Here is a 14198-nt window from a genome sequence, read left to right on the forward strand (position 1 = left end):
TTAGTTGTCAGACCATTATTTTTCATGCTTTCACAGAACTTATATGATATAATATATTAATAGTCTTTCTGCATTGATTTTCAAACAGTAATAATATTTTCCAATGTTTAATGACTATACTTGACAACTATAAGCTAGTATGTTTATCAGTTATTGTTGGTTAGTTAGTAAGTTAGTTAAAAATTTTATATGAGGTCATTTTACATCACATTTTAGGGAATGATATAATTACACGTAACCACCCTTGCTTCATGAAAAACAACTCTTGTAAAACAAATCTTAGCTTTTATAACATGATGAGCAAAATCTCTGGATATTGATGGCAAAGGTAAATATTTTTGAATTTTTCTAAAGCATTTATTATGGTTTCTAACACAGGGTTATTCAAGTCATTTATAATAATTTGTCTTAAGTGCAATATTTGTTTTCGGACATAGTTTTGATAAAACGTGTTCAAAAAGTCCTCATGAATGACTAATATTCAAACTGAAAAAAATATAAGTTTGTTTATCCCAGAGAGTTATACATTAAGGGGCAAATTTATCATTTGCATTTTCATGTCAAATTTCTAATAAGAATACATTTTGTCAATATGGACAATAGCCAATTTTTCTTTAACATTAAGATAGAGCGGGCTTATGTATGCCCGGAGTGTAAGAAAAAAAAGTTGCAAATAATATCTATATCATACTTTTACTTGCTAAGCAATCATGTCTATGTCTTTTGCTTAAATGGGCAGTATGTGACCTTATATTACATTATATTATATGTTTTGGGACAAAATATATTCATAACATAAAGATAGAGCCAAGTTTATGTTAACACAGATAACACAGAACTTGGATACCATGGTGAAAAATGTGTAATTTGACCTCTATGGCTTTTGCAATGTTAAGGATTAACCAATGTTTTAATTCATGTTTCATACATCAATAATAAACATGAAAATAAGAAACTTTGCAAAATATCTTATCAGAGAAATCTGCTCTTTTTTCCTCTTGGACTGATCATTCATTATCAAAATTGTCAATTGTCAGTTAAATTCTATTTTCAGTAAAACAAATTTTTACATTACTGAGGTAGTAGGTGACAGTTGCTATTGATGACATGTAGATGGAGGGGGAGGAGAAAAGAAGAGCTTCTCCTTTTCCTCCCTCTTCACCTCTACACAGAATCTTATAAGATAAGATAAGATAAGATATACTTTATTTATCCCGGAGGAAATTGCGGTATCACAGCAGCAGAACACAGATCTCGAACATGACACATATGATAACAAAACATTTGGAATACTTTAGACATTGCTTTTCAGACATTTGTTAAACACCCCCATAGCTGTTGGAACAAACGATCTCCTGTATTTTTCCTTTTTACACCTTAGTTGTATTAGGCGATTGCTGAATGTGCTCTTCTGTTTCGCAAACAGTTCATAAAGCGGGTGTGTGTTGTTGCCCATTATAGCTCTGCACTTCTTCTTAATCCTATCCTCTACCACCTCTTCAAAAGTCCCAAGCTGTAGGCCCACCGTCGCGCTAGCCTTCTTTATAAGTTTGTTGAGCTTGTTGGCGTCAGCAACACGCACACTGTTACCCCAGCAAATTATTGCCGCAAAGGTGGCACTAGCCACAATGGATTGGTAGAACACCTCAAGCATTTTGCCACACACATTAAAAGACCTTAACTTCCTTAGGAAGTACAATCTACTCATCCCCTTCTTGTAGACCTTCTCCATGTGGCACTTCCAGTCTAGCTTGCTATCCAGGTAAACCCCCAAATATTTGAAACTGTCCACCATCTCCACATCCAGACCGTCAATGGTAACAGGTAGGCATACCTTCTTGCACCTTCCATAGCTCATCACCAACTCCCTGGTTTTCTTAACATTTAGTTCTAGATGGTTAGCCTGGCACCATACTACAAAGTCCGCAACCACCCTTCTATATTCCTCTTCGTCCTGGTCCTTCCCAATACCGCCAACTATCACAGAGTCATCCGAGTACTTCTGGAGGTGACAACGGTCTGATTTATACTGAAAGTCAGCTGTGTACAATGTAAAGAGGAATGGCGACAGCACTGTTCCCTGCGGGGCTCCGACACTGCTCAGTACACTATCTGATGTAGCCGTCCCCCACCTAACAAACTGTGGCCTATCCGACAGGTAGTCAATTATCCAATTCACAAGTCCCTCATCCACCGCCATTTTAATCAACTTTCCTCGCAGTAAGAGTGGCTGTAATGTGTTGAACGCACTAGAGAAATCAAAGAACAAAGCACGCACTGTGGTTCCATCATTGTCCAAAAAGGAATGTACTGTTTGTAGCAGAGACGCTACAGCATCGTCCACACCCAGTCCCTGCCGGTACGCAAACTGAAGAGCATCAGTATGCGCCATCACCCTCGGACACAAGTGAGCAAGTACTATTCTCTCCAAGGACTTCATCGCATGCGATGTTAAGGCCACCGGTCTATAGTCCCCCGGGGAAGCCGGGAAGGTAGTCTTGGGAATCGGCACCAGGCAGGAAGTCTTCCATAGCACTGGTACTCTCTTTGATTGTAAGCTCTGGTTAAAGAGATGCTGGAAGACAGTACATAACTCATTTGCACACACTCTGAGGACACGTGGACTGAGACCGTCAGGCCCTGCTGCTTTGCCAATGGCCAGCTTACTAAACTGGTCCCTCACGTCATTTTTGGAGACCGAGAAATGATCTATTTCACCCCCTGTTAATTTAGCTAGTTGTTCCCCGGCCTCCTCCCCCTTCCCTGCTGCTACCGCACCTTTATTGCTGAATCTATTGAAGAACTGATTCATTTCATTAGCCATTATAAGTCCACCACCCCCCTGCTCCGACCTTGCCTTAAACCCAGTCACTAGCTTCATTCCAGCCCACACCTCTCTGGAGCTTTTTTGTGCAAATTGATTTTCTAATTTAACTCTGAATGCCTCACGGGCAATCTTAATTTTCCCCTTTAGGTCTCGCTGTATAATTTTCAATGCCTCCTTGTCCTTCCTTTTAAAAGCCAGTTTTTTCATGTTTAGTAGCATCTGTCATCTCTTATCTCATATAATGTAACAATTAGAAGCAGATTTCTTTGATGAGATGTATTACAAAGTTCCTTATTTTCATATGTACTATTGATTGATGAAATAAAAAATAAAACAATGGCTACTCTTTAAGTCATAATAATCCTCTTAAGTGATATAACTTTCTTTGACAAGTTTTCAAGATGGTGCATTATCTCTCAAGTTATACTTGGCTGCACTAGAATATATCTAAAATAGATTATCATCAAGTCTACAATGAAGGAAAGATTAGGAATGATTCAATCTATAAACTTTATTGAGAATATGATGCCATATTGCCATTCCAGCAGTTAACTAGCTGTTGTCTGACATGGGACATAAGTTTCTTATGAAGTACTAGGGAAACCCAGTTGATTAAAGGGGTTTTCCCAAGAACAAAGTGCCTTGGAATAATAATAAGTACCACAACTGAATGTGTTAAAAAAATGTTCCTGTGCTGAGAAAATCTTATAAATGTGCCCCTTCTGTGTACTGTGTAATGGTTGTGTCTGACCATGCAAGAAAATGGTCTGAACATACCACATCTCCTGCCCAGGGAGGACACAAAAGAGTATACAGATAGGACAGAATGGGATTGCAGGTCTTGCTTTCTTGAAACATTTTGCTGCCTGTTTGAATACAAGTTTAACATCACAGAAAGAATAATCTGTGATCTCATGCTGTCCTCTCTGTATATGTTTTGCTTTGTGTCCTGGCTAGGAGATGTGGTATGATCAGCCAATGAACTGGAGCAGCTCTGTATGGTCAGACATGGCGATTACAAAGTATATAGCAGGGATACATTTATAAGATTATTTTTTTAACACATTCAATTGTGAAATTTATTGTTATTTCAAAGTCAATTAATTTTTTTCATTGGTCCTTTAAGCACTGGAGAAGTCATATACAAAATATGCAATCTAGCTTTGGGCAACAGTTCCAAATATTACATATCATTAAGATAAAGCAACAACTATATTAATGAGAAAGTTAGAAGAACTTCCTTTTGAGAAAATGTCACTATTGGCAATTCATACCTAGAAAATTTGTAGTTTAAATGAGTTTTGCTGTAGATGGGAAAAAAGTTAAGAAACTTTGCAAGAAAAATTATTGACGCTTTTAAATAATAATAATAACTGTTATTATTATTGTTGTTATCTTATGCAAATATAATATTAGTTCTATTAGATTCAATAGAATCAGAACATGGCTAACAGAGACATAATAGAATGTCTCATTGTTGAGTAAACTACCAATTATTATTTTATAAAATATATTTACTTTAATATGTTTTTTGATAATATTGCATTATAAACATCAAATGTAAAAAATGTATGGAAATTATTTCTAAAATAAAAAATACAGACATACCTGACATGCAGTCTAAATATTTAGCACTAGATGGCACTCCTCTCTAACTAATAGCAGGAAGGAAAGAGGAAATGCATTTCTCCATCTTTAACTGAAAATCTTGCAGCCGGGATTCCGGCCATGACAGATTTTTTTTCACAATTTCTTCGTGCTTCCATCAGCATTAGTGCCTTTATTACTGGACTAATCATCACCTCTACCTTCACTGATTGTAAGAAATGCTGAATCAGAGACAGGATTATCAAGCACGGAGCAGGTTGGTTCATTTCTTTTTGATACAAATATCGTGGGATGTGGTCCTGAGTCAGCTGCATTATATCATCCCTGAGGAATCCAAGCATGGCACCTTTGTTGGGAGAATTGCTCAGGATCTTGGACTGGATATAGGTGAGATTAATTCCAGAATGTTACATATTGTCTCTAGAGATGAGAAGGAATATTTCCAGGTTAATCTGCAGAATGGAATCTTGTTTGTTAAAGAGACAATAGACAGAGAAGTGCTGTGTCCAGATACACCCTTCTGTATAATTGCTCTGCAGGTTATTGTAGATAAGCCTGTCCAGATGTATCGTGTAGATGTAGAAATAGAAGATATCAATGACAATAGTCCAGTATTCTCCTCTAGTGTGACTAATCTTCTCATATCAGAAGTAAAACCTGCAGGATCTCGTTTTCTATTAGATATAGCTTCTGATCCAGATCTAGGAACAAATTCTGTCACCAACTATGAGCTCAGTGCAAGTGAATATTTTGCTTTGGATTTCCAAAAATATATTAATCAAATCAAATCATTGGAGCTTGTGGTGAAAAAAAATCTAGACAGAGAAAAGCAGTCTGTTCACAATCTGTCCCTTACAGCTTATGATGGAGGCAAACCAAGGCTAAGTGGCACCACACGTATTGTTGTTACTGTAGAAGACTTTAATGATAATGCTCCTGTGTTTGATCAGCCATTTTACCAATGCAGTGTTAATGAAAATGCTGTAGAAGGAACTTTAGTGTTTAAGCTGAATGCTACTGATCTGGATGTTGGGAAAAATGGAGAAATACTATATTTTTTAAGCAAAATGGTGTCAGGAGAGGCAAAGGATTCATTCAACTTAGACAAATATACAGGAGAAATAAGACTAAAAGGTAAAATTGATTTTGAAGCTAAAAAATTATATGAAATCCAAGTTGAAGCTATTGATAATGGTGGAGATGTTCAATATGTTGGACATTGCAAAGTTCTGGTGACTGTTGTAGATGTCAATGACAACCCTCCTGAGATGACAGTGACATCATTATCAGTTCTTGTTCCTGAAAATTCTCCCCAGGGGACAACAGTTGCCATCATCAGTGTCCACGATAAAGATTCTGGATCAAATGGAAAAGTCCACTGCTACATTTCTGAGCCTTCACCATTTAAGGTAAATCCAGCTTTCATGAGTGATTTTTCTTTGACCGTGAATGGACCTTTGGATCGAGAAGTGAAAGATCAATATGAAGTTACAATTACCGCAAGAGATGAAGGTTCTCCATCCCTGTCTACCTCAAAAACTCTGAAGATTGATATCAGTGATGCCAATGACAACGCTCCAAGATTTGTCCAGTCAGTAGACACAATATTCATTAAGGAGAACAACCCACCAGGGTCTCATATATATGCAGCATCAGCCTCTGACCCAGATATTGGGCAGAATTCATTCATTACTTACTCAATTAGGGAACATACAATTGATGGAATTCCTATTTCTTCCTACATCTCCATTAATCCAGAGAATGGGAAGGTCTTTGCTTTAGTATCATTTGACCATGAACAGATTTCTTATATCCAGTGTCACATAAAAGCCACTGACGCTGGTCTACGAGCCCTCAGCTCCAACCTTACTCTAAACATATTCATTGAGGATATTAATGATAATGCTCCTACATTCACCCCACTCCATTCTGAAATAACAATTACAGTTTCTAAGAAAGCAGAACCTGGACACCTGATAACTAAAGTGAAGGCCGTAGATTTGGATTCTGGATACAACGCTTGGACATTTTACAAGTTGAAGGATTTTGGAGGATCTGGAAAATCTCCATTTACTATTGCACATCAGACTGGGGAAATCACTTTGAAACGGTCATTTACTGATTCTGACAATGATGAGTACAGATTGCATGTAGTAGCTCAGGATCATGGTGAACCAGTCATGGCATCAGAGACACAAATTGTTATATCTGTAGTGGAGTCTGGAGAAGAATTGAAGTTTGATAATCAAGAAATCAAAGGAAATGTTGATGATTTTTCTGATGCAAATGTTTACTTGGTTGTTGCAATCTGCATCATATCAACTCTTTTTCTTATTACTCTGATTGTGTTCACTGTGTTAAGATGGCAAAAATACCGAGATGAGGTCAATGAGCTAAAAGAAAATTACAGAATCTGCTCCAACACTGGAGGGAGCTGGATGTATTCCCAACACACTCAGTATAACATCAGTTCCAATTCATTTCAACCTAAAAGTGACTTGATAGTTTTCACTCCAAATAACTGTCAGACACCAGGGAATGAAGAGCGAGTCAATCCACAAGCGGTCTTATTGAACTCCTCATATAAGGTAAGACCAAAATATATATATGTTTAATGTTACATGAAATAGTGTTTTTACTTAAAAAAAACTCATACATTTTAGCACTCATAATACTTAATTTTAATGTTTGAAAAACTTGTAAAAAAAAATAAAGTTAAAAACTGTAAATAAAATCCTGTATTACTGAAGACATACAAAATAATATGTATAATAAAACTCCATCAAACAGATCCTAATTTCCCCAAATTAGATCAAAAATTCCTTCCCGATTCCACATATGACATCAGATTAGTTTCCTACTCCTTAAATATGGTACATTTACTATTACAATTTAAAATGTAATTTACTATTACATTTTTTTAAAATGCACAGTGGTCCTCCTTGAATGTGTTTCGTAAATCAACCAGTACAACATCCTGTGCTTCCTTATCTTTGTTGAATACCTAGGTTTAAAAGACCATTACAAAGATTTCTGTACTGTCCATTTATATAATTCTACATTGTAATAAGTTTGCACGTACGCCTTTTGCCTTTACAAGCTAAAAAAAAACATATTTGATAGCCTATCTTGGTTTCACAGTTCACCTATTCACTTAATAAATTTGGTCACTCTTTTCTGCACCTGCTCTAGTTCAACTATGTCTTTACACATTGGTGCCCAAAACTGTCCTCTGTATTCAAAGCGGGGCCTAACTATGGACTTGTTCACCTTAAAAACTATGTACTCAACCACTTTTCATGCAGCTCATGTTTTTTTTTGCCTTTGCAGTAGTTGCTTAGCACTGATCAGTAAAGTGGAGTTTGCTGTCCTCCAATACACCTAAGTCTTTTTCAGTGCCAGTTTTACCTTGCGTTTTACTATTTTCAACATAACTCTACAATTTATTCTTTTTTTCCATATGCATGATCTTACATTTATGTGTATTAAACCTCCACTGCCATTTCTGGGCCAAAGACTCCAACTTACCTAAATCCCTCTATAATAAAAAAAAATTATACTCATCATTGTTTATTACCTTGCAAACATTAGTATTATATGCCAATACTAAAAGTCTACTCTTTATGAACTCAACAAGGTTAATAATAAAAATAATAGAAAGACAAGGACCCAGTACCAACCCCTGTGGTACCCAGTTGTTAACTATGCCCCAATCGAGTGTGTACTGTTAATAATGCACTCTCTTTCCTGCTATTGAGCAAGGTGATAACCTACTGTAATTGACACATATTTTCTTCTAGTTCCATTGTTCTTATTTTATGTACAAATATTTTCTATAGTATCATGTTGAATGTCTTTTCAAATCTTCTACAGATAGACAATATCCACTGCCTTACTCAGGTCAAGTCTGGAAATTCATAGAAGCTATTCAGATTAGTTTGACAGGACCAACCCCTCATGCATTTTTTGTTGATACAAGCATATGAGGTTATTTTATTCATTTACCCCAGGATAACATCAGTTGGAAAACCTCAAAGATTTTATTCACAATTGATTTTAATCTTACCATTTTATAGTTTCTATGCTGTTTTTTATCCCTTTTTGAATATTGGGATTCAGGACTTGTACCATGATTATGCTACTTGCCAAAACGCATAGGTTTGCTACTTTACTACTGACAATATGGAAATTTTAATTTATTCCTAATAAAGTTGACATTTTATAGGTTCCAGACATACCCTACTACGGTGGAGTTTTTCAATCTGTTGTATATTTTTGAATACTGTTGCAACATTTGCTATGCGCTGGTCATGTGGCACAGACCTTGTAATGAAGTTATTAAATATTACAAATAATGGTCTGTCTATCATGGTACTTAACTGCTGCAGTACTGGGGGATGTATGCCATTTATATTATGTGATTTGTCTATTTTAGTGTATTTGAGACGGCGCCGTCTTCCTTCGGGATTAAATAAGTGATATTTAAAGGGTAATTTATTATTTCCTTAAGTAAAAATGTCATCTGTCATTGGATTTTCATGAGTGAAAACTGTATATAGCTACCTAGTTTTTAGATTTGCCTTTCCCTTATCCTCTTCCACTATTTCACCAAGATTATTTTTAAGAGTTCCAACACTATAATTTTTTAATCTCTTACTGTTTATGTAGCTAAGAGATATATTTTGATTACTCTTACTTTCCTTGGCAGTGAGTCATTTTCACAATCTTTGGGGTCTTTGTTTGTTCAGTTGTTTTTTTTGCACAATTTATTTTTCTCCTTATACTATACTCTGTACAAATTTAAATTACTCATGATCCTCTTACTTTAATTCTATTTTCACTTTTGTATCTTTATGCGCCTTTACTGTTATATTTAATCATAGTGGTTTTCTCCCATTTCTAACTTGTTTATTCTTATAAGATATAAAGTATGCACATGACCTATTCAGGATGTTTATAGAAGTGTATCAAGTGCTTTGTGTACCATTGTTTTTGAGCACATTGTCCCATTTTATGGTATCAAAGTAGTCTCTTAGCCTATGAAAACTCAATTTACTGAAGTTTAGTATTTTTGTAGATTCTCTGCTAAACATCTTATTAAATAGTGAAAATGTATTTTATTATGGTCACTATTATTTAAGTACATCCATACTTGTGCATTTGATATTCTGTCTGGCCTATTTATTAAAATTAGGCATTAAAATGCTCACCATTCCACCCTCTTGTTGGGTCCTGATTAGAGATTATCAGTTCAGACAAAATTGGAATTTGTGCAAATTTTCCTGAGATATTCGATTCGCAGAGAAGTTATTCTCTGCAAATGTAATGTCCCTTATCATACTCTGGGGTCACTCCATGTGCAGAACCATAATGGGCCTCATTAGAGCCAGAAGTCCGGGCTCAGTGTGAGAGGCCCTGGGATTTTGTTTGTGGCGGGTATCAGAAAATGTGATGAGGAATTGAATGGGTGATGGGGAGTAGCAGAGGAGCCAGAGAGGTGAGCGGTAAGGTAAGTATAAGGATTTTTAAAATTATAATGGCCCTTTACTGATGTATTATGGCCATTTTGCTCAATGCAGATTTTTACAAAATTCAAGTAGAATTCAATTCTACTCAAATTTATTAATCTCTAGTCCTGAACTAAATGTGAGAGGTAATTGTCTTTTATTATAGTCAAAAATCTATTACCAATGTTGAACCTGTTCCACAATTTATGTCATGGTAGTTGAAATGCTCAATAATAGTTACTTTACCTTGATTTGCTACCGTATCTATTTACTTTATGACCAGGTTCTCTGCTGTATGTATTATAATTGGATGTAAATTCCTATCATTATTTTATTTTTATTTCCCCCTCAACTTATCTCCATCAGTAGGGACATTTTCATTTTCATTTTCTTCACAGATATTATTATGCAGGATGGGTTTTAGGGAACATTTTACATATAAGCAAACATCTCCCTCTTGGAGATTTGTACAATAATTCCTGAACAGACTATAAAGCCCTTTAAAGTTATTTCTGTACGTTGTCATTCAGCCATGTCTCCAATTCTAATTCCTTTACCATGTTAATGAGGCTTCTGGGATTTGTATACATGCACTTAATGAATTTTTTGTATGTTTATTTTTCCTCTCTTTGTTAAATATTCTAACTGCTCCTGCCATGCCACCCCTACTTTCATTGCTTTATACCAGGTCACTATGTACACTTTCCCTTTACATTAATTTTCATTTCCCAGTCCCTACTTTAAACACCGCCCCAGATGTTTAGCCATTTTTCCCCCAGTACAGCTGCACTCTCTCTATTGAGGTTTAGCCCATAGAATCTATGGCCAACAGAAAAGTTGACTCTTCCCTCATAAATTCCTAAGCCACTTCCTAATCTCCCGCTGCATCTCCAATGTGCCACATGGTACAGGTAGGATTTCAGAAAATACTACCTTTGAGGTCCTTGCCTTGCTTAATTTTGTTTTTGGTGCCAATGGGCACCATGACTGCTGGATTCTTACTATCTTATCCCAGTAATCTGTCAACCTAGTCAATGATTTGTCAAACTCAAGTGCCAGAAAGAAAACATACCAATCAACGGTCACAGCCTTTTGTGTCAAATTAATCTATCTGTATAATTCATTCCCCAACTATCAGCAATCATCTTAATTGACATATGCTCCTATTCTCCTTACTTGGACAGACACTCCTCTAACTATCGTTAAATATGTCTTACTACAGCAATGCTACTTCCGTACTAACATGCAGCTCATCTGTTAACTTAGTAAACATCTTTGGCATGTGCCAATCTAGCCTGGGCTTCCAAACACTCAACCTGCACACATCTTGTTCAGCAGTATGCACCCTGAAATGGCTGTCCAAGGCTTGCATACATGTAACAAGATGTACACTGGATGGCATTATCAATCATGAAGCTCGCTTTGCTAGTGAGGATGACACATACTAGGAATTTATACAATGCAATCAGTGAATACAAGCCATTAGAGATGAACGAACATGTACAGGAAACATTTGGTAATTTCAAATTTGGCACAAACATTGCATATTCGGATTCATGATCAGACCCACAAGCGTTTTTACTCAAATTCAGCCAAAGTGAGGTAAATGATTGTGTTTCCACTAGTGTATTTTTTAGGACTTTGGCTAGGATCGTGGTGTTGTATGATGAGCCGGGGGAACGTGTTTGATGAGGGGAGGGGATGGGGAGTGGTCAGAAGGGCGGCGTATTGTTATTCTTAATTTTTTTTTCTTAACTTAATATGTGGAGATTACGACAAGCCAATCAGAGTGCAGGAACCATCCCCAACATCCAGAAACAAGGGATTGTGTCATGGGCTGCCGAAGTCACATGTCCCCCTCCATATAAAGAGTGTACATGTTGTTTTAGCTCCATTTTGACAGTGAAACAGTGCAGAGAGGCTGCTCCTGCTGCTGCTCCTGGATAATGAGAGAGTGAGATAGTTAGCTATTCGGTTGCTTATAAGTCAGATAGTTTAGACAGATAGGATCCTATGTGGCTGTGAAATCAACTTTCCAGCAGATCAATAGTTTTTGCTAATAGTATGGTCCAGACAGAGACACAAGGCCACATTTCAGCATAGAACTCTGTTGTGCCGATATAGTGCTCCATGCAGGAGTACACCTTTGAAACTTTAATTTTTTTCGGGTACTACCATGCTACTTAAAGCAGGCCACATCTGAGCTTGTAATTGTTTTGCTCTGAGATTCTGCTCTATCCAGGGCTCCACAGTACAAATTCGAATTGTTTTTGGTACTACTATGCGACATAAACAAGGTTACATCTGAGCTTGTAATTGTTTTGCGCTGAGATTCTGCTTTATCTAGGGCTCAACAGTAGAAAATCAAATTTTTTTCTGTCACTACCGTACTACATAAACAAGGCCCACAACTGAGCTTGTAACTGTTTTACACTGGGATTCTGCTCTATCCAGGGCTCCACAGTAGTGTTGAGCCACCCCCGTAGTGTTCAAGTTCGGTTCGGTTTGTCGAACACCCGTGTGTTTGCCGAACTGTTCGTGGAACTGTTCGTCGAACACCTTCGAACACCGTTAAAACCAATGGCAGGCAAACAAAAACACATAGTAACACATAGAAAACACCTTCAAAGGTGTCCAAAAGCTGACAAACTGCTCAGAAGACATAACTATCACATGGAAAAGTGACAAGTACATATAGTCATGCGAAAAGAAAAGAGGTGGAGGAGTAAAAGGAGGGGGAGACACAGATATAGGCATGTCATGCCCTTCTAAAATCCAAAAAGTGAGAAGCCGACACGACCAGTCCGTTCCTGCCCGTGCCACCTCCATGTCGCCGGGTTTGTGCCAGAGCCACGGTGGACCCTGACGGCCAGCCCCCCTCTCCCAATACTGGTGCACGTCCGCTGGTGGGTCGAGCGAGCCCCCCTGTGGTGGAGGCAGTTCTAAGCTTTTTAATTTAAATTGTCTCTCTAATTTGAATGAATACACTTTAAATCCTTTTACAAGGATCTATTGGAGGGCAAGTCTCATGCCAGCAGCCGCGTAATTCCAGCTCCAGTAGCGTCCACTAAAGCTGCTGCAGTTAAAAAGCTTTTATAAGGATCGAGCTCGGCTGTCCACCGCAAGGCATCCTACCGCCAGTCCCAGCCCCTATGCCTTGGGGTGCCTCCTGATGCTCTTCACTGAGTATCCCGTGGTCCCGAAGCATTTCCTTTGAAAAAATTAAGTGTCCAAACTACAGGTGGTGTAGCTTGCTTAACAGCCGGGATAATTCGCTGACTAGCAGACACTGCTACTAGGCACAAAGTATTTCCTGAGCTAGATGCAGTTAAAAATTTGTAATTAGATACTATCGTTGGATGCTGAGAAAGCATTCCATAGAGTCTCCTGGCACGCCATATATTATTCTCTTAAAAAGCTTGGGGTAGGGGTCTAGGGGACACTTTTATAGCCAAAATCACGGCCCTGTATCGCAATACGTCACCTAGGCTGAAGATAAATGGAACTGTAGCACCCTGAGGGCTCGGTTGCTACAGAAGTATTGCACCTCACCCAGAGGTGTGATATCTCACTCTCAGGTAAGGATGGAGTGTGGATCAGGACCCGACACCTGCATGCATTACACAACATTGCCTTGGGGCAGAGCGACCAATATGCCCCTGAGATGGGCACGACAGTCCCTGTCCCTGTCTGGAGTGGGGGAGGGAACACTGAGGAAGGGGAACCCTGTAGTGCAGGAGCAGGGAGGAAGCAGTTACTGGGTGCATTGAGAAGGGAGTATAAAAGGTGGGCACCATCTTAGTTCAGTGCAGAGAAGTCTGAGCAGAAGTGACAGGGAGCAGGGGCTCTGCATGAGCTCTGCTCCGGAGGCGGGCCTAGTAACAGAGGCCCAGGCCTGGAAGAGGGAGAAGGAAGGAAGAGGAGCGGAGAAGGCTCCAGGAACGAGAAGCAAAGGGATCCCAGGGGTGCGGACGGGCGAGTCGCCACCGCACGCCCGAATCCACCTGCGTGGAGGGGTCAGGCCAAAGGGGGAGACCGGTCCCCGAAACTAGTGGAGGCGGGAAACGACCCTCAGCTAGAAATCGGAGGCTGTGACATTTTATGTGGTGCAGCCCCTCGCTACACCCGCTAGGAAGACACCACATAGGGTCAAGGAAACTGGCGCCAAGTTTACCAAGAGGAGGTCCGAGGCAGCCGGACAGAAGGGTTGGTAAGAAAGGCCAGACAAAGGACACACAAAGGGGGTCCTGTGAAGC

At 38.5% G+C, this 14198-nt stretch overlaps 1 protein-coding gene across 10 annotated transcripts in view; it reads left to right on the forward strand.

Annotated features, from left to right (window-relative positions):
• The window catches only part of LOC141164433 (protocadherin alpha-C2-like), a 608374-nt gene that overhangs the window by 125346 nt on the left and 468830 nt on the right, over positions 1–14198 (forward strand). The window contains exon 1 of one of the 10 annotated variants that reach the window (XM_073649658.1): positions 4523–7023. The exons of 8 other annotated variants lie outside the window; for them this stretch is intronic. In XM_073649658.1, coding sequence (XP_073505759.1) covers positions 4654–7023 — 2370 coding nt within the window. In that variant the 5' untranslated portion in view covers positions 4523–4653. Of the gene's footprint in view, positions 1–4522; positions 7024–14198 lie in introns of those variants that run through there. One more of the 10 variants, XM_073649645.1, reaches the window with a different exon arrangement.

This window comes from Phyllobates terribilis, unplaced genomic scaffold, assembly GCF_046119375.1.
Source record: "Phyllobates terribilis strain yellow unplaced genomic scaffold, ASM4611937v1 Scaffold_10__3_contigs__length_209671492, whole genome shotgun sequence".
Taxonomy (NCBI): domain Eukaryota; kingdom Metazoa; phylum Chordata; class Amphibia; order Anura; family Dendrobatidae; genus Phyllobates; species Phyllobates terribilis.